At 35.9% G+C, this 24,444-nt stretch overlaps 1 protein-coding gene across 2 annotated transcripts in view; it reads right to left on the reverse strand.

Moving 5' to 3' along the window:
* DLC1 (DLC1 Rho GTPase activating protein) overlaps positions 1-24,444 on the reverse strand; it is a 212,870-nt gene that overhangs the window by 117,166 nt on the left and 71,260 nt on the right. For both annotated transcript variants that reach the window (XM_057376125.1, XM_057376126.1), the window contains exon 5: positions 10,283-10,316. In XM_057376125.1, the coding sequence (XP_057232108.1) occupies positions 10,283-10,316 (34 nt within the window). The remainder of the gene's footprint in view (positions 1-10,282; positions 10,317-24,444) is intronic.

Genomic DNA, 24,444 nt, shown 5'->3' on the forward strand with positions numbered 1-24,444 from the left:
TGAATTTCCTACCACTGCTGGTTTGAAACACTTTCTGGCTCTTCTTAGAGGCCAAGCATTTGTGGGTCTTTTCTAGAAAACAGATGACATGGGTCAAACCTAGAACAGGAAGCATAATAATTAAAGAACTGGGATAACTCTATGCCAGTACTGGAGTCCTTGTCCTGTTTAATTTACTTTTTCAGATGCTGCTGTGTGACTGTGTTCTTGAACAGGTGGCCTTTAAACCTTGGTGACTGATTGCTGCATGTGGGCACTCCAAATTGCTTGATACTTAGCCCGTACCTTCTGATAATGCATATGAAACAAACCTTTTTGACTCAGCCCACAGCTCCTTTAAGAGAGAAAAACCCCAGTTTTGGAAGTATTTTAGTTGTGCTAGTTTGTTTTGGTCATCATTACATTTCTGTATCTATCTGGATTTCTAATAGAGAAGTACTTGTAAGAAATTTTGTAGTGCTGTGTAGGAAATAACCAGAAGGAAATACAGGATCTAATTATTTTCTGGTTGTCTGCACTGTGTGCATTTGACCAATACTTATTTCAGGTTGTAAGCAGTGCTGCTTGTGAATGGCTCACAGCAGACAGGGGATTTTGGCACTGGAATGCATCTAAACTTGCTTCTTTTTGCTAGAAACAGCTAGAAGTGTAAAAATAACAAAACATTTACTTCTCTGTTATCTTTGACAATTACAATTCTTGATCTCAYTTCAACCTATTAAAATAGTTGTCCATACTGCAGGATGCTACAAAGATACTTTATTTTTTTTATTATTGTTTTTAATTTTTTTTTTTAATTAAGTTGCTTTATTTTTGAGGATTAATTTTGCTTTGTTTAAGGAAAACAGGTAAGGAARCTTAAATGATATGGCTCAGGAAACGAAATGATCACTATATCTTTAGGTGAATTGGAATGCACTTAAGAAAATCCAGGAGAGGTTTAAGTTAGAGTCATGGGAACTGATCAACAAAGCACCAAAAAGTATGAAACCCCAACACAAATGCAGCAAAGATTTTCCAGATGTGGATTTTTTTTTTTCTATGAATCAGTAGATTTAGCTTAACTCACTTATGCTATAATAATTATTTGGGGGGGAGGGGGAAGCATGGCTCATTTCTTATCTCTCAGTCTTTTAATAACAATAAATGCAATTTTGCAATTTACTTTTTTGAAGATTTTTATCTAGATTTGCTTTATGAAAAGACGTCTGTTTCTTATTCCTTAGTTTGTCTAGTGTGGCATACATTCCCTCTCTGGAAATGCCTTTGAAATTTACTGCAAAAGTTAATATATGTAGCAACTTCTTCAATTGGAACCTTTCTTGGTTAGTTTTACAATGTCCATTTCCTCATTAAAGGCAAAGTGATGCCAAATTTTGATTACAACTGTAATGTTATGGTATGTTCTCTGGCTATGTCTGTGTTTTTATATTCTTACAAGATATGCTTATATTTTTTCTCTTTGCTATTTATTAAGCTGAAGAGTTTGTATTGACTTACTGTATTCTGATTACTGATGGTTTTCCTGCAAATTTTAAGATCCTTCTAACTTTCTATAGAAAGTTTCCTAACATGCAGATACCATTGGCTGTTATATAGGATTATACAAGTTACATGGGATTTTTCATTTGGTGATGGATAGTTGGTACTGTTTGCAGAGAAGATTTGAGAAAATGGATAAACTTAACCACAAGCTACTTAAAATCTTCAGAATAATGAAAAACACCTTTTTTTTTTTTTTTTTTTTTTTTTTTTTTTTTTTTTTTTTTTTTTTTTTTTTTTTTTTTTTTTTTTTGCCAGTATGGCTGGTATCTTCCAGTTTATGGACAATTAAAGGTCTAGTTGCTCGGGTTGAACACATTGCAGGCAGAAGTCACAATTCTCTCAAACATCATTTGCTACATCAGAAGGTGTTCAGAGCACTGCTCAACAATTCCAAAAAGGGAAAGAAAGCCAGTCTGAGCAAACTGTGACACTGCAGTTACATCCTACCCAATGACGGCCTAGGATGGCTCCACAGCAGGAAGACACTTTGCCTCCCGTGTGTCTAATCCAAACTATGCTTTTGGGTGTCTCTCACCTGAGTTTTCGGCATGTCCTTACCTTTCTTACCCTTCTGTTTTAACAGATGCGAAAAGAGAAGTTATCTTGTCATGCCTTTTTTAGTGTCTAAGTTCTTCATATTAAACATAGTTTAAAATTGTTCAGTTATTTTTTGGTTCACCTTCAACAACTCTGAAACAACATAGCAGTTCAAGTCCTATTTTCAAATATGAACACAGGAGCATAATATATTACAGATGTTTTGAATGTTGTCTAGGAACCCAAAGAAGCAAAGTGCATATTATATTTTTCAGAAATGACTAGATATCATCATAATTTTGTGCCATGTGGAGACTCCAGAAGTAACCTTGTCTGGTTACTTGGTAATTGGTRCACAGTTAGCAAATGTCACAACAGAGAGCTTGTTTTTCATCTTCAGATACCTAAATAACTATGAAAACCTAGTCAAAGGTCATTTTAAAATTTGGCTGTAGGCACCTCAGCTTTTCAGAAGCTGCCTCTGTTTCTGGACCCTGAGAAAGAAGGACCATAACCTGATTTCCAAATCAATGATCACATCACTATTTGCAAACCACGACCTAATGACTGCATATCAGTATCAATTAGGACCAAGTGAACGAGTTTATAATTCATTTGAATCCACACAGGTCTTTGCCATGAACTCAGTCTGAGCAAAATTAGCCTAGAAATAACTTGATTAATTGGTTATCATCATTCTCTGTTACCCTTGTTATAGCCAAAAAAGGAAAGGAAGAACAACTTCATGGTGTTTGCTTAAAACTATTTTTGGTCAGGGATTACCTCTTTTAGAAYGTTTCTGATGTCCAATTCCAAAAGAGACCACAATGTAGGCTGAGTAATATAAATGCTACTGAGTCATTGTATAGYTGATACCTAACTTTATACCGAGAAGCAACTGGATTAATACTAGCCAGAATATACTGAGTACCAGTTTACAGTCTGTTTGGTGGTGTTCTAAAATCTGAACACATTGTAATGACTCATAATATAATACAAAATTGAATTGGCTGAAAGTAACAAATTCTTGGGTCTCCTGCTATATTTTCTGTTTTGACAACAAGGAGCACAATTTCCACAATATTTTTGTTCGTAAATTGGAATTTTGCAGTCCGTAAGGGTGGGTAAATAAATTGATAACAAGCTGGCTGGAGAGCAGCTCTATGGAAAAGGCCCTGGGGTGTTGGCAGACCGAGAGCTGCACATGAGCCAGCAGCGTGCCCTGGCAGTAAAACGATCTGGCAGCAGCCTGGGATGTATCAATAAAAGCATGGCCTGTAGATGGAGGGAAGGGATTATCTCTCCCTAGGCAGGGCTTGTCAGATCTGCAACAGTGAGTCCAGTTTCAGGATCCTCCCAATACAAGGAAGACGCTGGTAAAAGGGAACAAGTGCGGGGATGGTCACCAAGCTGGTCAGRGTCTGGGTCACTTGGACTGTGAGCTGAGGCTGCTGGACCTGTTCAGCTGCAGAGATGGCTTTTGGGGTCCTACCAGCAGCTCCCCAGGACTTCACAGTAGGGCAACAAAGTAGATGGAGCTGGGCTCTTTATATTGCATGCATGAGGATGGCAACAGAAGAGACAGCAGGCAGAAGCTGAAGCCAGAAAGGTTGAATATGAGGGAAAGTGTGTCCGCTAAGGAAAAGCAGTGGAACACGCTGCACAGGCTCTATTGGATGACTGGACTGGACAAAGAACTCAGGGCTGGCCTGCTTGTACAAAATTTAGGAGAAAGAACTTCTAAAGGCCTCCTTGAAGAGAGTTATTCTTTGTTTAACTGTATTTCATTAATAGGTGATGAAGTCTGTTATGAGATACATTATTACAATTTATCAATCTGTGATGAAATATTTAATGTCAAATATCTTTAAAACAATTAAATGCTAATACTTGGGKTTTTTTTAATAATCATATGATTTCTGTGATAAAACCAACTTGCCTTAAGTAGGAAAGCACACGCTGCCTTAAAAACACATTGGATTGAAAGATTTAGCATGATGGCTTGCAGCAGTAATCACTCAGCTGGTACTACATAAAAGTTTATTCCTACGAGGGAAATATCTTGATTTTAATAAGGTAATTTTATTACTTAAAGAAAGACATTAAAGCAGCAGAAAGATCAAAAGTTGATTGCTCACCACAGGACTATAAGGCACTGAGGCACAGCTTGCCTCTTATAAAATGACAAATGACATTTGAATATTTGCCGAAGAAATATTTAAAGTTGTTCCCACAATTAACAAAACCATMAGAGTCTAGAAAGATGTTATAGCTAAAAAATCCTAAAGTGTATGATAAAGTRTATGTATGCATAATACAATGTAAAAATAATGGCCTATGCTTGTTATCAGCCTGAAATAATTCAGYTTCTTTATCTAAGCATTTAAAGATGCAGATAGATTAGATTATATTAAAGATATAAACAAAATTAAATGCCTTGGAAGTTAACAACAGCATTTTGATTTAAGAAGATCTTCCAAAAAATATAAAAGCAGGTCAATACTGATGGCCCATACTAACACAGATGGAGAAAGAAAACAGAAGCTGGGCAAGGAATTTTATGCACTGCAGGTTCTTTTAGCTCCCAGACACTGCAGATGTACTTAATCATGATAAAAAAATTTAATGGAAATTGTTTAATCTTCCACAAAACACCTGTTTTCCTGTCCAGGCTGGTGCCTGGTGTCCTTCTCCCTTGGTACACAGCTTCCTTGACTGCTGGCTCCTCTCAGAGCACATTCACACCAGCTGGCCCTACCCTTCACTCTTTAAGGAAATGAATATACTAGAGGCTTCCATGAGGAGTTTTAGGCACCGTTCCACTTCTAGTCCATTTAGTGTGGTTTAAAGGGGACTTTCATAGGAAAGCTGCAGTTCCAGGACCTACTGTTTCCTCCAAAAAGTAAGGAAAATGGTCACAGCACCTTTGGCTTGACACAGTGCTACGTGGATTTTAGTTTATATGTTTATTTCTGCATGCATGCAGTGAATATGGTGTGACTTTTAAAAGTGAAGTTATTTATTCAGAAGAACAACTACACTAGTGTGTGGGTAATAAGCCACTAAAAATCAAATACCAAAAATCCTGACATCAGCTATTTTACTACATTTAAAAAAAGGTAAAGAAAACTAAACAACTAAAAATGATTTGGAATCTAAGCATGAAAGGTCAGYTTTCAATATCTATTGGCATCATCATTTTTTTCTAGTAATTAAATAAATAACAATGAAATAAAAATRTATCTATTAGCATCTATTAGTGTTTGGCAGCCATCCATGCATTTTCTGGCAGAGCTTCTACAACTGTTTTTCAGCACGACAGATTGAAGTGTGAGTGCTCACCTGACATTTCTATTTAGAAAGCAAACACTGAATTTTATAAGTGTTGCATCATTGACAGTAAATGAAGGATTACCTAACTAGAAACTGGTACTTCATACTAAGGTCTCACAAAAACTCCAGTRAGATTTTTCTAATAAAACTAGATAAAACACTTGCTAAATGGAATAATTAATAAGTCATTTTGCCCAGTTTATTCTACAATACTGGCTAGAGTTATTGTAAGGCAGCYAGAAAGCTAGTAACTGTGCAAATAACCTCGTATTTCTCCCCAGTTTATGTGGAAACTGATATCCTGTAGCCAGTCAAATTGCATTTTTTAATGTTTGCTCTAGGTCCAAAACAATGTATATGGATGAGCCCTTAATGACTTTATGAAAACAGAACATCCRGTGAATACTGCTCACAGAAAGAATTGATTTATGTGGATCTAGAATATGTTTGTAAAACCTAGTAGTTTTTTTCCTTTTTGATTAAAGCTGCAATTAAATGAAATAAAATACCTAATGTGTCAAGCAGTTGTTCTTTTATGAGCCYTGTTATATGACAGTGAACCTGCCGCCACTGGATTTTCCAGGTCCTCCTGCTGTGAGTTCTCACAGACAGCCTGACCCTCCTCGTCATCACTCCATCACCTCCTGCTCTGCTGCTCATCTCACCGTGGGGCAGAGCACCAAGTGTCCCCTGCTRCCTGACACTGACAATTAGAGCTTGGGAGAGGAAAAACTCTGCCATGAATGTCCCTTTAAACATCTGTGCATTAGTCTTCCTTCTGAATCAAAGACAACCAGGAAAATTAACACCAAAGGAGAATAGAACCTCTATTTTTTTACATAATGTCTTWACATGAAATCTATATTAGATGCAGGAAAGAAAAAAAATGGCTTTTTCACTGCTAGGCCCATATTGTAATACTAACACTGAGGAGCTTCAAACACTGTGCACTGGCCAGAGATTCAATGAGGCTGCTCTTTTTTTACTGTGCTTCCTGTTCTATCCCCTCATTGGCTTGCTGAGCATCAAAACACATGAGAAACAGGCTATCAAATTTCTTCTCCTACATAGAGATCTCTCTAAGCTACTAATTAGAGAGAATACTGATGTTTATGCAAAAAGATTTTGCACTTTTTCACATTATAGTCTCAAAGCAAGGGAGAATATTTTGGTACAATCATGAAAACTCCAAAAGTTCAATTAATATTCTCACTTAAAAGAACTTTTAAAACTTTTAGAGCAGCAACTATTCTAAATGTGYGCTCAACACAAAGATACCACAACGCAGTTGTTTTATGCACAGGAAAGATTTATTTATTATAATGCTGAATATTATGAACCAATGGTGTTAATATTTGTTTAGGACTAGACTAAACCTCCTGCCCTGTTTATTGATAGCRCATAATTCCATCACCTCAAGGGAAATAAGCTGTGCTAGTTCATGACCAGATGTGGATATTTGCTCTASCTCTCCCACTGGGTCTGTTGTAACAATGTATTTAAGTCACAGAGTTCACTATTCCCTACAAATATTTGAAGATAAATTGGGAAAGCATGAAGCAGGTACACATAGAGACTTAGGCAATACATYTAATATTGGTTTAAAAATCTCGTCACTTTTGTTTTGGGAGCACGGCTCCAGAAACAGCAGTTAGCCCTGATTCGGGAGGCTCACAGTGGATTCATTGTACTGAATCCTGGTATCTGTGTTAGGAGCCATCCTGAGCCTACAGCCAATGGAGAGTTAATAAATACCATTCATGAAGTCTCATGTGTGATTCACATCACTAAAACACATGCTGATGCACAGCCAGGTGAACCAAAGGTTCAGATGCTGATTGTTTTTAGACTATAAATGAAGTCAACAGAACTAACCCTGACACAGACACCTCCACTATTGATAGGTGTGATCAATTCTTCATCCCAAATATTTCTTCATAGTTTTTGGACAGAATTTGAGAATATAAATAAATCACAACAGCCAGCAAGATAAGTAAAGGCATGCAAATACATAATTTACCCAAAAGAAAAAACAGATGAATCTGAAAAAATAGTGTTTTGAATCTGGTTTCTGGCTTGCATTTTTAATTGAGGTGCCAACATTACTAGTCCTGAATCATCTYTTGGCTGCAGCCATCGTTTGCTCTGACTGTGCATACTGCTTGATCTTAACTTCTACCTCAAAATGTTATTATGAAAGATTTATTTTTTCAACATTGCCAGAAATGTCAACAATATTGAAACTTCTTAAAAAAGCATTACTCAGAAATAGCTGATGCCATAGAGCATCATTTGCAATGCCCTAATTCACAGAAGTGGAAGTAATCATGCACGTCAAGGCATGACCAATGTTCTGCTCAATATACTGATCATTTATAGATTTTTGCCAAAGGCACTATGCAATTGCATGTTTTACTGCACTTTCCACTGTTAAAAAACAAATTTGTTATGCAACTCTTGAGTTATTAATTGACAAAAGCAGCAATGTTTTCAGATGCTTGGCTTTGCTACAAATTTAAAAATAGTATGTGTCTGGTTTGTTTTTTTAGTAAGTTCTCCTTATGGAGTTTGCATTTGATTTCAAAATTTACTGCATGATGAAAAATACATAAAATTGAGAAAATATTTAATTTCAAGGATTAAAAAATGCTATAAACATAATCAGTAATGTGTGAACTTCTAAGTGGCTTAGGCAGCTTAATCCATTTAAGGATCTATAAGTTCGGTTTCCTGTGGGGAAAAGCACTTGAAAATATTGAAGTATCTGGAGTTTACAGAATAGAAAGTCTTGTAAAAACAGGATTTTTTTTCTGTATATAAAATTTCTATACCAGAAACTTTGGAATAACAGCCTTTCTACTTTCTTGTATTTCTTATTCCAGTGCACATGAAACCAAATAGTAGTAAGCAGAAAGGAGGGACTTACAAGAGAATATTAGTTCAGATTCTCAAAATGAGAAAAGACTCATCAAAAGTTTCACTAGAAATGTTGAGTGCATTTTAATCCACTTGTAATACAATGCTATTCAATSTCTTTACCTACAATGTTATTAGCTTTGACAGTAATAAACAACTACTTCTTTTCTGTGAGATTTTGTGATATATTTTAGTTTGCTCATAATAATGTAAACTAGGAAAAGTTAGATTGTTGGTGTTTCCAAATAAATATCAACATTAATATTTCTTTTGTTCTCTTACAGTAAACAAATACACCATAATGTGATTCTGGTGAAGTGAAAACAGCACTGATTAAACACCAGCAAGTTACATTGCAAAGCATGTGATCTGAATGTCTGAATAAAGATCCAATTGCATTCAAATAAAATTGCACTTACTATTCCTAGAACCAAGTGACAAGGTCTGATTTTAATAATCCTCTCGCTCATGCATGCTTAATAATGCAAATAACCCTAGCCTCAGGAACTCCTTATGTGTAGAGATAAACAAACCCCAAAACCGATTAAAAGGCAACCACATATTCATTCTCAGTCTAGCTTGTGCTCATCTGCAAGAAAATTTCAGCAAACTGAATTCAGGTGGCATGAAGGTCTACTTAATGCCACAAATATAATACCTCCACAAAAATCATAGCATACAAGTCTGACCAGAAAGAAGGAAAAGAGAGACTCATACACATATGCACAACATGATATAAAATAAATGTATTTTTGATATACACTTTATGTCATTACCAACACCGACATGATAAGTAGGCTTGACACCAAAGAAGCATAGATCTTTGAGTTTTATTTAAAATTAGCTGCAAACAGTAAGGTCAGTTTTAATCAGTGGGCATGTTTTGACATAATTTAGAAGATGTGGCCAGATATGAACTGCCTCAGGAAAAGAAATATCAAATAATTCTGCCGGTAAAATCTATAAGGAAAAATCTTATTAAATTTGGGTCACAGTTTGGGAATTATTACTGAACTACAACAGCTAAAGTAGCAACATGCTGAGCAGACAGCTCCTTAGCTTTTACAGTACCAGCTGTTGCTGTGGATTTTTTCTGAAACATTTTTTTAACCTATTCCTCTCCTTTAATAAGCAAAAGAAAATAAATAATCCGAACAAGGATAATACAAGAAAACATCACCAATAATAATCAGACATAAACCTGAATGCCAGGTAGCATTTGGATATTTTGAGGTATTTTTCAAGCTATACTCAAAGYACAGTAGCAAACCATCAATTAAAATAAATGACAAGCAACCAACAGAGATTCTCAAGAGCTGTTGCACTGTGTGGAGTGTTCCCTAGTGTTTGTCACAAGAATACACCCATTGGACAGTGTCTAGCAGGCAATCAGTAATGGATTTCACAAACCAGCATCAAAGCACATTTAGTGTTCAGGGGACAYATAGAACAGAACAGAACAATAATCTTTCAATATTCTAGAAGTACTTAGTCAAAACAAATGTTATCATCTCCAGTGAAACACTCCAGGTAACCAAAATTTCTTGCYGTGCTTAAAGACAGAAAAAAGTGAAGACTTTCTGACATGAGAAAACCCATTTGCACCCATGCTTGTTAATTGAGACATCTAATAAATCATAATAAATGTYAGCACCAAATAACAAGTTAGTTACTACAGCAATACTGACATGTAAGGAGCAGCTGCAATTCAGCTTTGTAGGACAGTTTCAAACATCCTTATGAATATGACACAGAAAACCGGACTGGTTTTTAGAAAGAGAAATTTCACTATTCAAGAAACAATGAATAATTTTTACGCAGWTGTTGGTCACGTCTGTGATGCTATACATTTGAAAGCCCACAGTTGAAGCCTGTCTTTTATCACTTGGTTAAGTAACAGGGTAGTCCAAAAACAACAAGGAAATGAGGAAATGAGTAAATATTTACTCACCAGCCTTCTCCTTCTCTGAAATAACTGGCATTGCCTGAAAAAAAAAAAAAAAAAATACAACTATTAAAAAACCAGTAATATTAGGGAAATATGAAATCTTGAGTTAAATTTTGTGTCTAGAAGGTCTGGAAAGAACTGACATCTCACCATGTTAAGCACTCTGGAGAGAAACATACAGCTCCCATTTGAGTGTCTCATAATCTATTGTGAAACTAATTACTGCTAGAAAGGACTGGGAGAGAAGGGAGGAGATGGAGTTAATGAGATATGATCACATTTTGAAGCAATCATCTTAGAACACACGAACAAAAATTCCACTGGGAAATTGCTTAATAATTTTCAGGGAGGAAGACAAAATCCATGTGGCTGAAGATCAGACTGAAATGCCAAATCCTTCTTCTGCAGGCTCAAATATGTGTTGTTCTATGATATACCAGTTTCTTACTTTTTATATAAATTCTCAGAGACAAGTTGTAGAATTGTTTTTGTATCAGCTGCAATTGTTTCTGGACTCGGAAAATTGCCTGACACTTCTTCTTCTTCTTTTTTTTTTTTACAATGGATGGAAAGGTTTTCTTATATTATGCTTTTCTTTCAGAGTAATTTACAAGAACTTTCTGATGAGAGCATTTTCCATAAAAAATAAAAGAGATTATAGATTAAATGAAAAATAAAGGGAAATTTATATGCCACACATATAAAAAGAATTTTAAAATATGCATACAATAAAGGCAAGAAAAGCTGGATGAGAAATCAGATTCGGTAGGCAATGTATGCAGAACTGCCACACAAATTATCAATTAGATAAAAAAMGTTATCAATTTTACATCCTTTTCAYATATGTTAGTCTACWCTTTATTCAGCAGATTTTTCTACTGCAGATTCAAAGAAAAAGAAGAAAGGGGAGAGATGAACGGAAATAACAAACCAACCAGCTTCAGACTTACTACAGAACTCCCAAAACAAACTTTGAAAAATTTAATTTCAGGATTTGATTTGTCCTGCTATATACAATATTGTTTTATAGCATTTTCTGGATAAAATTTTAACAAAATTTCAACAAGAACATGTCTTAGTTGATACACATTAATATATGCCTCCTGTGAGTCTTTCTGTTTCACCTGTACTCTGACTGGCTAGATATATATTGTCTGATTTTGACTTTCCAAAATATTATACAATCARACTAATACTATTCAAACCATCAAGACCCTCTTGTTTGAAAAGCATTTTCCTTGCATTTTACAAACATGTATTTGTTCAGAAGAAGGACTAGTAATGCAACAAATTAATAAAATTCCATAGACTGAAGAAAACTAACATGGGAAAGAAACAAAGAAATCAGAGAGTGAATCAAGGTCTYAGTTTCAAAGGAAGAAAAAGTGTATCATGTACAAATTTTTATGAAAAGTTGATATAATTTTGAAAACGAATATGTATTTTTCTTCTCTTTCCCAGAATTAAGTGGTTACATTGGTTAAAGTAAGTAAGAAAACAAGAAAGAAAACCCCCGATGCATTATTCATATTACTCCAAGGAGGAAATTTGTAAAGACAGAACTTTGTGCAGAGGAGAAGGTGAGATAGAAGCATACAAACAAGAAAAAAACCTTAATGSTACAAGAAAGAATGAAGGAATATTAGTGTTCATCAAGTGGGAGGGTCAGGACAAAAGAAGGAAAGATGGAGACAGGTTAATATCACACTTCAATGCTGAGGTTTGTTACAGAAGGTGTGATGGTTTCCTGTAAGAAAAGCTTAGAGAACAACATTGAGATGGCTGAAGATGTGGCAACCAACAGTGTCTGCACTGAAATCCTAACTGTGCCATGGAAAAGAGATAACAGTTTGGTGGGAACAGCCTTTGGAAGGTCTAAAATGCAAAACCAGGGTGAACAGCTTGGGGTAAGCAGTTGCAAGGCTCGGTRAGGATATGATGATAACAAGTAGAGAAGATAATTTTCTGGTGACTTTATGACGGACTTCAATGGACTTTGATCATGTTTATAACTGCACTGTGAGTATGGGCAGTGCCTTTAGCTTGAATGAACTCTTCTGAAACAGAGTCATCATCATTCACGTCAACATGTAGATTTTTGTTCATACTGACATACTAGATTTAAATATTTTTAATAATGCCATTGGTCACATCAACTTATTTCCTGGAAATATTTTATATTTCTAATTGATGATCATTAAAACACATTGATTTACAATGAAATATGTATTTTAATGAATTTGTTAGATGGCAGTCTTAAAAGTTGCTAGGGTTTAGTGGATTTAACCTGGGTAAAAAGCTGTAGCTGGAAATACATAAAATCATCAAGCCTCAGGACAGATGTGAAAGTCACAAAATTTCTACTTCTGTCAAATAGGATGAAGAAGCACTTTAGGTTCCAGAAAATTTAGAGTGAGGTAGAGTGCTTTCAAATATCTGTTTTCTAAACAGAGTGCAGTGCTTCTGAGTTAAGATGTCACATGAGCTAAAAGTTCCATCAGAACATTCTAATGCTGCTCAAAAGCTGAAAAAAGGAAGCCTGAATGGATGTTGCATCTCTTGAAAATTTAAAATAAAGTAAACCATGAGCAAATCTTGTTCAACAAGATCTCAGACAGTCCTCTTATTGTTTAGCTTTCTGTTAATACAGCTACACATGCTGCTTACATGCTGCCCAGTGGGAAAACATGATTGTTAGTTATGAGAAATTCTCTCATCTTCAGTACAGTTTTGAACTCACTGGAGACCTTCCAATGAGTTCCATATGTTCCAAATGAATTGCATTCCCAGGAAGTGATTTAACATTTCTGGCAATGGAGCAATTAAACTGAGCTTTCCTGCTTGACCAGATGGGTTCACTGTAACTTCACATTATTTCTCACTCTCCTCACAGAACTGCAGAACTGGACTAAGGAATTCTGCATGATCAGATCTCATATGTGTTTTAGAAAAAAAAACTTATTCATACCCTTCAAAGATTTTAACAAAAATTTCCTAAAGCCAGGCTTCTCTCTATATTTCTAATTATTATGTGCTCTTAGCAGCACCAAAAAAWGGAAATAAAAAAGAAGAGGGAAAGAGGGGAAAAAAACCCATCAGACAACTGCTGAAATCTATTCAGCTTTTTCTTTCAAATTAGAGGATGGTATTTTTAAATTATGAAAATCTTATGTGAAATTTTACACTGAAATTTTTTGTGTGCATCCTTGCTGCTGGGCAACTGCGTTCCTGAAAAAACATCAAGTGTGCGAAGATGACTGTAAGGTGTATGTAAAATACTATAGAATCATAGAATAATTTGGGCTAGCAGGGACATTTAGAGGTAACCCCCCTGCAATGAGCAGGGACATCTTCAACCAGATCAGGTTGCTCAGAGYCCTTTCCAACCCGACCCTGAGTGTTTCCAGGGATGGAGCATCCACCACCTCCCTAGGCAACCTGCTCCAGCGGTTCACCATCCTCATTGTAAAAAAAATTCTTCCTCATATTTAATCTAAATCAACTCTCTTTTCAGTTTGATACCRTTGCCCTGCCAAAAAAAGTTCCCTCATCCTTCTTCTATATCCCTTCAGGTATYGGAAGGCCACGGTGAGGCTGAACAATCCCAGTCCTTCCTCAGCCTTTCCTYGCAGGAGAGGTGCTCCAGCCATCTGACCATCCTCATGGCCCATAGCCTTGAGTCTCTGTAGCTGAGCAGCAGATGTTTTAAACCCCCTACCCTATTTCTGGAATAGCTTTAATGTTATTCACCTCTTATTCCTGCAATTAAAAATCGTGGTCTAAATTGTCACCTTAATGGATGCTTCTGTTATGCAAGATAGAGATAGTGAAACTTGTGGTTTTCACTGAAATTTTTATATATTTGCTTCAAGACCAAATTTTATATATTTGCTTTATATATTTTAAATATATTTGCTTCAAGACCAAATCCATGTTCCTATTCAATTAGAAGCTTTATATTGCAACAGAAGCAGAAAATAGACCAACCTCCAAAGATTACAAACACAGAAAATAATGTTATATTTATATTTTAGAGAGGACTTTTGATTTTAGGACCAGAAACAACTATGTAGATTGAAATATATCTCTGCTGTCTTCTTTCTTCTCAACAGACCAAAACAAAAATCTAAAATCCTCTAAATATGGGTGATGTACTGATATTCTAACAAGAAAGAAAGAAAGAAAGGAGCTAATATCTACATARTGTACAATTACCAAGGAAGGATAATGAACCAAATGAGTTCCAAACCAAAYGAGGAAGGATAATGACAGAGAATTCTATTTCAGTAAACAAGAGKAAGTTTGTACCTGAAAACTGAGGTTAACAATGTACAGAAAACATTTTAAGCATTATTCACTTTATCATTTAACAATGTATGTTCTGTATAATCYGGAGTCCTTAAATAGACTTTAATTTTATTTTATTCAGGAAGTATGCACCAGTTTTCTTAATTTAGATAAGTAGTAATTMAAAATCAACTGGGTTGTTTTACAAAAGAAAAAAATCTATGATCATTCAGATGGCTTGAAATTAGGGAAATACTGCAGTCCATAAGCAGAATTTTCCTCAGTAATATCCCCATTACACCAAAATATTCAATAAGTATCTCTACTGCTAAATTCTGATCTTTTGAAACCAAAGCCTTTCATGCTGATGAATCAGATTAAGAGAGAAAGCAAGTARAAAACCCTTTCTAAAATTCTAATTAATTTAAAGTGTCATAATATTTCAGTATTTGCATTAAACAGAAATCATAACAATAATATAGAGGCTCCAGGAATGATTAGTTTACTATTCAGATTTAATTACAAACATTATTTTATTAAACTTGCCTTTTTTTTTAAATTAATTTTTCAATTCCCCACCGTTCTACTTTTTTTCCATCTGGATGTGGAAAGAGAAAAAACAAAACCATGAACTTTCAGGACAGACTAGTTTTAGAAGGGCAATTTAATGAGGTCTTTCTTCTTTGTGGTCTTTAATTTCACTGAAGAGTAGAGCGGAAGGCCATTAAAATCCACCCAACAATAAAGCTGCATCAATTATCTCACTTTGAAAAAGAAATTAATGTCACATTCAGATGTGTCTGGCTAAGGTTATGGCAATGCTATGAATTTAATTCTAGTGGAAGTACAAAGCTGTATGYTTGCCTGAATGTGTTCTCCTCCAGCCAGTTGCCTGCCTCTCCACACTTATGTTGTTGCCTGAATAGATATTTCTGTTTGCTTGAGCCTCTTTATGCCACTCAGGTCATGCACAGAGACCTCTGTGGCGGGTTGGCAGCTCTCCTTCCATGAGGCAATTGCCAAGAGCCCGCGTTTGGGGTGGTCTGATAATTCCCTCTGTCACTCAGCTGGCAGACCATGACTCTTGTTGGAATGGAAGCACAAAACAAAGATGCAGGATAACTGTCTTGTTCTCTGTCTGGTGTTATCATAGACTTTCCACAGATTCAGTGCTCTGAAATCTGTCAGGAGCACATGAAGCTGGTTCATATGACAGATAAGACAAAAGCTTGTCTGCAGCTGGTCCACACCATTAAGTAGAGTTTAGTAATAATATAGGATTCATTTCCTTCTCTAGAGGGATACTAATGCTGATACCCGCAGCATCATCTGCAGGTTCCTAAATACCCCAAGAGTTACTTTCACACATTTTACAAAAAATAATGACGATCTTTTTTTCAAATTAGCAATTGTTAAACATCAGCTTATTTATATATAAGGACTCAACTAGAAATAAAAAAAAATGCTTAAATAAACTTATTTTTTATGGTTCCCAGGAGTTCATTAAATAAGGAATTTGATTTCCATTTAAACTGCCCTCTACTTTCTGAGATGGACATACWGTACTTGAAAATAGGGTCAGTTAAATTTTAAGTCAATGCTAAGGAACATTTGCATAGCTTTTGCTAATAACAAAAACCTGTGCTTCCTTCCGTTCCCCCAAACATATGTATCTTTTCCCTAAAGAAAACATAACTTGAATGTTAACACCAAAGTCGAGATGTGACACACTAACTCTAGAACTGGAGCAACCCCAAGAGTGCTCATGCTTTTCATCAATCACCAGTTGTTCTACTAGGATTCATTTACACAGAGAGCTCTTTCCCAAGCTCACAAGTAATTTTTTTGGCTAATATTTATCTTATAAAACCTTTTAAAATAACAAACATATCAATAAACCCWGCAACATTGACAAAATGGAACTATTTGGGAACCAGAAGGCATGCAGCTCTAYAAGGCAACAGTAAAACATAATTAGAGTCTCATGTTTCACATTTGTTTCAGCATTATATAATGTGTACAAATGTGATTTTGCCTTAAACCCTGAAATCTGAGAAACGCTTCTATGCGGTCAACAGGAATCCCAGGTGATTTCAGTTTTTATGCATCTCTCTTCATACAAAACTTACAACCTTAGAACATGTTTCACATAAGTAAAAAATTCATTGTATCATGGGATGATAGAAACTAAAATCTATTACATCACGAGTCCAGGTTACAAAGCACCTGTAAGCATCTACTTTCAGACAAAAAAGAAATGTATACCCAAGAAAATCATACCATTCTTGTCTTAGCCACCTCAAAGGAAACAAAGGAGTCCTTTTCCCTTCATCCTGAGAAAAGCAAGCCGCTCTTACTAATTTTGAAGGCTGTGGATATGAAAATGAGGAAGTTCACCTGATGGCTGCAARTGCCAGAAATTATCATAACATCAATGCTGCATCTTCATGAGTGAATTGTAAAGAGCTTWGCTATAGAAATCATCAGCTATGTGAGAGAGCAGTCTGATTCTAATGATCTGATTCTCAGACCAAATCCAGTGGTTGATTACTATCCACATATTTGTATTCCACTTATGTTATTCTCCTAGATTCAGGTATCACTGAGGTTAGCAGTCATAACTCTGCAACAGTTTTTGGAATATTATATATGAAGGATCAGTATTTATGCTGGTCAAAGAGACCTCACTCTGTTCAGCTTTATGTTCTGCAGAAGAAAATCAGGTGTAGAGCATTGCAGCAACTGACACCAACTGGGAGAGCAGCAACTATTGACACTAAGACTGATCCTGTGTGAGTTTGCTCTCTTGAATCTCTGCAGATAATCTCAACTGCAGAGCCTCTCCCCTTTGTTAGCTACAGCAGGCTCTTACAACTGTTTGGAGTTCTTGAACTAAATAAATAACAAAGCAAAACCCAAGAAGCTAGTCTTTAAAACATGGTTTGCATGTTTTGGAATGGATATTTATGCTTACAGCCTCATGTGAATTCAGTCACTGTGATATTACTTTTGTTAGACCAGCTGGGAAAGGATCTAAAGCAGATCCTCCAGGAGAATCTTGAGATCCTCCAGCTCCTGATCTTGAGCTTTATTCCCGGCATAAAAAAATAAATTACTACAAAAGTTACATTTCTTCTATGATGATGAAACCTTTATTTTCTGCAGAACCTCACAGTTCTTTKCTCAGGAAGCTGCATAGTCACAAAATAGTGATGTTAGTCACGGGATGATGGAGACAGGAGAGGAGTAGCATGCCAGACAGAAACAGGGATTGGGTTTGGGAGCATCAGGGGGTGTTTGTGCAAAAAAGGTGCATCTAACTTTGCAAGGTGACAAGGCTGAGASTAAGAGTCAAACAAATGCATTTCAGTAAGTTATCACCAACCCCGATAAATATGACAATTATCATATTTCATTTTAGTTTACTATAAGATAGAGAAACATAGATAAACATAAACCACCTTATTTTCTTTTGCAATGAGAAGAGCAAATGACAAGCTCTAGAGGCACACAAGATGACAGTGGTTTTATCTTAGGCAGGAGGTGGAGGTAAAAAGGAGGGGAATAAAAATTAAAATATGCTACCTGTATCTCATTTACTTATTTAACCATATTCTTGGAATCTCAGGTTGTTCATGCTTAGACATGCACTTGTATAAAGCATGAACTTTAAAATCACCAAACACCAATGCTGTGACCTTACTCAGTACATCTCTAAGTCATTTAAGAGAAAAAAAGATGAAATGAAATGAGCTCTTTTGCTCTCTGCATACCTAGTGCGTTAACTTTAAACATTTGTCAAAGTTGTGGGTGACAGAGGCAGTATATCAAAACCACAGGTTTTGGGTGAAAAAGTAGAAAATTGACATTTTAGTTCATTCAAGAATTTCTGTTTCTTTTCATATAGTTACATTCCAAAAAAATGGAAAATATATTGCTTGCATGAAAACAACACAGAGACAGAAAAAAGAAACAAAATCATATAACAAGTAAACAAGACAACTTTTTCTGAAAAGAAATGAGAGCTTTGACTCCTAGAAGAGCCAATGGAAATGATGCAAAGCAGGTTTTTTAATCCAACTACAACAATGAAACTTTAAAAAATATCCCARGTCCTTGGAAAACCTCTGGAAAACAAAAGATTCATCTGCATAGCTGTTGTATGCTAAAATGTTTGTAACCTAATCTCCTTTTTTTTAATTTAAGAAAAAAAAAAATCCTTCTGTAGCCATTTCTATTTTAATATCTAAACTCTGGTCGAACAGTATCAAATTTCCTCTGCTCAAAACCCCAGAAACATGGCTTTTCTGGTACAGTTAATGAACCAGAGAAATGGATGCTTCATCTACCATATAATTTCCTCAGCTGGAAGTACTACCAGTAAGATCACTGCCCCAGGTCTCTGATATGATCAACTGCTCTGACAAATCTTCAGGGTCTTTTAACACCTTGTTTAACTGAGTAATGCCTGAACTGACATTTCATAGTACATACCTGCACAGGGAAACACCAGCACAGACAACACACACGTTACACGTCTTCCATCTTTGCAGTAATTCCATTTTATTCCCAGGTACTATCTGCCAAGCTGGGATCTCTATGTCATGAAAACCCAGAAACCAAGAGAAATACATCTGTGAAATATTGCTCATGCTGCTGACATGTTTTAAATGCTTGGGTGGAAGGAGGAGTGTTTTGCAATTGACTGCAGGTGATTCTTGGTTCCATTCAACACCTTTAACCAGCTGTCTATGCTGCAGGTTAAAGTTAGGATGAGCTTACTGCAGGGGTAAAGTGGTAGATGAGTTATTTATTTTCTTGGAGTAAGACTACTGAGGATAGCCAGGGCCTGCTGCTAAAACATTAATAATAGTTGGACAATCTTTTTGCCACTTACAATCTTACAAAATTTTAGTTTTTCTCATCTCTAAAATGTATATAATAATGCTTTACCATTAAAAGGAATGTTTGGGGGCTTTCAAGTGCCTAAAAAACCAATTCTGCAAATATCCTGATTATCATGACAGACTTTTTTATGTGTCATGCATAAAAGTGTAGTATTTTTCAAGAATAACACATGGAATAGTTAATTAATCTCACTTTTGAACATACACACTTTTTTCTTACAATTACTAAATGCTTTCCTATTCTAATTGATCTAGCATGCTGTGTGTTTCTGTAGCTTCCATTCTGATATCAAAATTTTTCCAGTTAGAAGTTCCATCTTTTAGTTCAGTTGTTTATAAGATTTTGATTATTTGAATCAGTGAGAAAGTAAACACAGCTCCACACATCACAAAAATGATACCTCAATTTTTATCTTAATTAACAGGTAGAAGAGTTTTTTATTCAAACAATGGCCAACCATAGCTGGTGAAGGATACACTCGGTCTGAAAAAATCTTTATTTTGTAAAATCTTTTAATGAAGCCCTTAAAAGTTGGAGTTATTCAACACTGCCATTCATTTTATCTAATATAAATTCCTAGTATTTTTGTTTTCTATAGACAATAAATTTCTAACTCATGGGAAAAGAGAAATTGTTACTGATGCAGAGCCCAGCACAAAGCTGTCGTAGGAACTTTGCCAATTACTTCAGTAAATGAAGTCTCAAGCTGAGGCAACCTGGCTCATAATCTTCCTGTGTTGTGTCCATTTCTTTTTTAAAGATGCAGTTGTGTGTAGGCACACRTGGATAGGCATATAAGACAATAAAACCTACTTCTAAAACACAGGTTTTCTATCAAATCTTTTACTAATTGCTRCACTTACTATGAAGAGAGCCTTTTTAAACTCCTTCCATTTCCAGAAGTTCTAAAAWTGTTCTTTCAGGATCACTTAATTTTGTTCAGAATTTTATTTTTTGCTTTCTTAGCAAAGAATACTCATCAATGTCTGTGTTCCACACTATTCCTATGAAACAGACAGATGCACTGCAGATCCTGAGAGTGCTAAGAGGGTCCAGTTCTGTGAAGTGCTGAGCATTTCCTGTGTTTCCCCAGGATCATGCCTTACCAGTACAGTTTCTTCMTGAATCGTTCCAACTTTCACAAACTTTGTGTGGCATATTGCAAAAATGTAGTTCACAGTTTCTCAGCTTTCAAAAATTTCCAGAGGGAAACAACACACAAGAGTCCAAGTACACTTTTGGCTTTCATACTAATACCAGTTCCCTGAGGAGACTTTGAATTATTCTGTATTTTAGTTAAGAGGGACTATTACAAACAGGAAACATTTTCTGCAAATACATTTTTGACTGAATTTTATGTTCACACTCAACTATTCTAGAACCAACTTTTCACAGGCATTTGAAAATATCCTTGACCACTAAAATAGTGCAAAGAACTCTAAAAGGCTGCAAATTCCATTTCATCACATGCAAAGAAGACGTGTTTTTTACAGAGAAGCTATTCTGTGACTGGAAGAGTAGATGTATTCAAAATAGCTGTATTTTATATGAAAAAGATTTTGTGAAAAGGATGAAGATAAGATTTTGTATGCACCCATGTTAATCCCTAGTTTTGTATGTAAATTTAAATTACAATCTGGGATGGGTAGATGTCTCTTTAAAAAAAAAAAAAAACCAAACWATTTCTTTCTTGTGTCTTRGCASCAAAGTAAGCAGAAATATGGCTTAGTGAAAATAAACCATCCAACCAATAAAATAAACAACAACACCATACCAATCCCTGTATCAGAGCCTGTTTTTCACTGGAATACCCTTGACCACCCATGTATTTCAGGCCTTCAAACTCATTCTGAACTCAGTTCCAAAAAGAATGGGCTGCGCATGCAGCAAATTGCAAAACTTGCTGTGTCTCTCAAAAGAGCAGTATAGAATGACARTTTTATTTCTATTTGCCTGTTTTTCAAGTAATGTGGTGGCAGCAATGATAAGCTAACCTGCAGATAAATTAGATCAGAATTTTTCAGTCTGACACAAGAGAACAGAAGAATAAGACAAGAATAGAGCAGAGAATATAATATATCTTAATATTAATGAGATTTTCTACAGTCTCCCAAAGCAGCCTCATCTGAAAGCTGGAAGTATGAGCTGGAAAAGCAGACAGTGAAWTGGGTTAAAAACTATCTGGATGGACAAAATTCAAGATTGCTAAGCTATTAAAACTGACATCTGTAACTAAGGTAGTTCAAAACAAGCTTCTCTCTTMGAGTTTTTAGAATGGGACAGAACTAATTTATTCTTAGATCCCTTTCAGATGCAGGAAAAGAAAAGCTGAGAAGATAATGACAAACACTGCTGAAGACAGAAGAGCAGTGCTGCACTGAGTCTGAGGAAAAGATGAAATTCCATGAAAACTAGAATCAGTGAGATTTCAGGAAGTTCCCCAAAAAGCAAAGGATTGGGAAATTTTGGAAGCTGATATAGCTCCCGCTATATCACTGAGTACTACAAAGTATAAAAATTTCTTGTGAAGGCACCAGAGAAATGCATAAATTCAAGCTTGAAATCCAAGCAGGAAAAATATGTTGGCTCAAAGTATACCCTTACAGTTGCTGCAAATGTGACAGAATGACTTGGAGTATTTYCCACRGRCATCAAGAAAACAAATAGTGGCAGCAGAAGTAGATGGTGTTGCCATAAGCAGGAATAAGAAATTTCCATGTGTTTCCAAGTGGTCTGAGGAAACTCAATTTATGTTTGTGAGAATGTGACAGCATTTACAAGTGTACATAGCTTCATTATCCTTCCTTCCTTCCTTCCTTCCTTCCTTCCTTCCTTCCTTCCTTCCTTCCTTCCTTCCTTCCTTCCTTCCTTCCTTCCTTCCTTCCTTCCTTCCNCCTTCCTTCCTTCCTTCCTTCCTTCCTTCCTTCCTTCCTTCCTTCCTTCCTTCCTTCCTTCCTTCCTTCCTTCCTTCCTTCCTTCCTTCTCTTTCCTTTTCCATCTGAGTATTTTCAGTCTTGTGAGCCTGAACCAAAACTGAACATTTTCATACAAAAATCATACGAAACAAAGGAGAAAAGAGCAGCTAGTCTAATCCCCATATTTTATAGGCAATTATCTACCATCCATTTTGAAGAAGTAATCTTCAGGAGGCTAAAATTTTCAGGAGAGATTCAGGTTGTAGGTCACACGTGTTTGGCAMAAAATTAATTTAGTAAATTAATATACATAAGCCAGGTAGAATAAAGAAAGAAATTTTTGTGGAGGACATTATGATGAAGGGGAAGAAAAATACATCAGTATTTCTACTAGTTGTGTCTAGTGAGCCCTCTTGAAGATTTGTTCAATAGTGAGATTAGATGTTAAACAGAAGAGAAGAGAGTCCTCATACTAGCCCTGGGCTACTTTGGTCTGTATCTTAATTTGGTTTGTGTTGAATGCTTCAGAGAAAAGTATAGCCAGTCTTCTGTCCTTTGAAAACCCTTGAATATCCRGGGATAATCATTCTGTTCCAATTCCTAGAGGTGATAAAATAGAGTGGAACTTTTATTAGTTCTTAYTTTGCTGAAAAACTAAAGCAAAGGAGTTGCGGAATACCCATTCATGAGCAAATATTGTCTTTTCATAATCTAAGAAAGAAATTACTCTGGATAAGAACCGTYGGAACAAGAGAGACTTCTGAAATCTGTCACATCTTTCCAAAGACAAGCAAGAAGTATGGMTACAATCTTGTTTCCTAGGAAGTAGCCTAATTTGTTTTAAAGACTTGAGATTATTTCCAATCTGCAACTTTCTCTTGTAAATGGTGGAGCAATTAATTGTACTTTTGCCATGAAAGTAATACAAGGTTGAACTTTTAATTGCATTCTGTAGCAAATGAATCAATCTTCTTACGCCTTTGCTGGCAAGACTTAAAAGCCAGTCACTCTTGGATATCTTTTCCACATTCCTACATAAGTTATCAAACCACTTGCTATACTGCAGGCTGATTCCCTAGTGCTTGCCAGGAATGAAAGATATGATATAKTATAAAAGTATTTACTTCTCAAGTGACAAAATTGACCTCACTTGCATCTGTGAGTATTTATTTAATTTGAATTACCTGTGGATAAATGAACTTTTTCAGGAGTAATCACTGAGCATGATCCCATGTGAGACCCTGATCACAGCTCTACCACAGTAATTAAAAAAATCAGTAGGAAACCTTCCCTGACTTTGGCAAGCACKGAATAATTTCCTGGATCACCAAAGACTATCTTCCCCGATCTTTTCTGACCTGAAATGCTAAAGAAATTTTTTTCCTTGGTAGTTCAACCTCACTTTCATCAGATGCTTTATTTGTCCTCTCATTTTTAAAAGCTGCTACCAAAAAAAAGTTTGAGAACCAACTTTGGTGGCTGGGAAGCAAYTGAATGTACCCCATCAAAGAAGGATCATGATATGCCTGTGTGATGTTGAACCTCGCATGGAAAGGATGAGAACTGTTGAGCTGCCTTACGCTCAGAAAGCCTTCTGTCACCTAAGTCACGAATCCAACAAGAAAAAATCCATTTCCTATTGCCAGCCTGAACTCATGAAACAATTAATTCATCTTTATAGAGCTTAGTTACAGGAGCCAGTTCAAAAACAATCTTGACTCTCTTTTTAAAATGTCTAGTAACATAATACCCCTCCTGATACCAAAACTACCTGAAAGGAGGCTGTAGCAAGGTGGGGATCAACCTCTTCTCCCAAAAAAGCAAAGGGATGAAAGGCAATAGCTTAAAGTTGCACCAGGGGAGGTTTAGATTGAATATTGAGAAAAAATTTCCACATTGAAAATGTGGTCAAGTGTGGGAACAGGATGCTTGGGGAAGTCATTGAGTCACCAGTCCTGTAGGTGTTAAAAAAATTATGGATGTGGTGTTTAGGGACATGGATTAGTGGGTGAACTTGCAGTGTCAAGTTCATGGTTGGATCTTAGATGATCAGCC

This window comes from Malurus melanocephalus, unplaced genomic scaffold (genome assembly GCF_030028575.1).
Source record: "Malurus melanocephalus ecotype Western Australia unplaced genomic scaffold, MMel_1.1 scaffold_270, whole genome shotgun sequence".
Lineage (NCBI taxonomy): Eukaryota > Metazoa > Chordata > Aves > Passeriformes > Maluridae > Malurus > Malurus melanocephalus.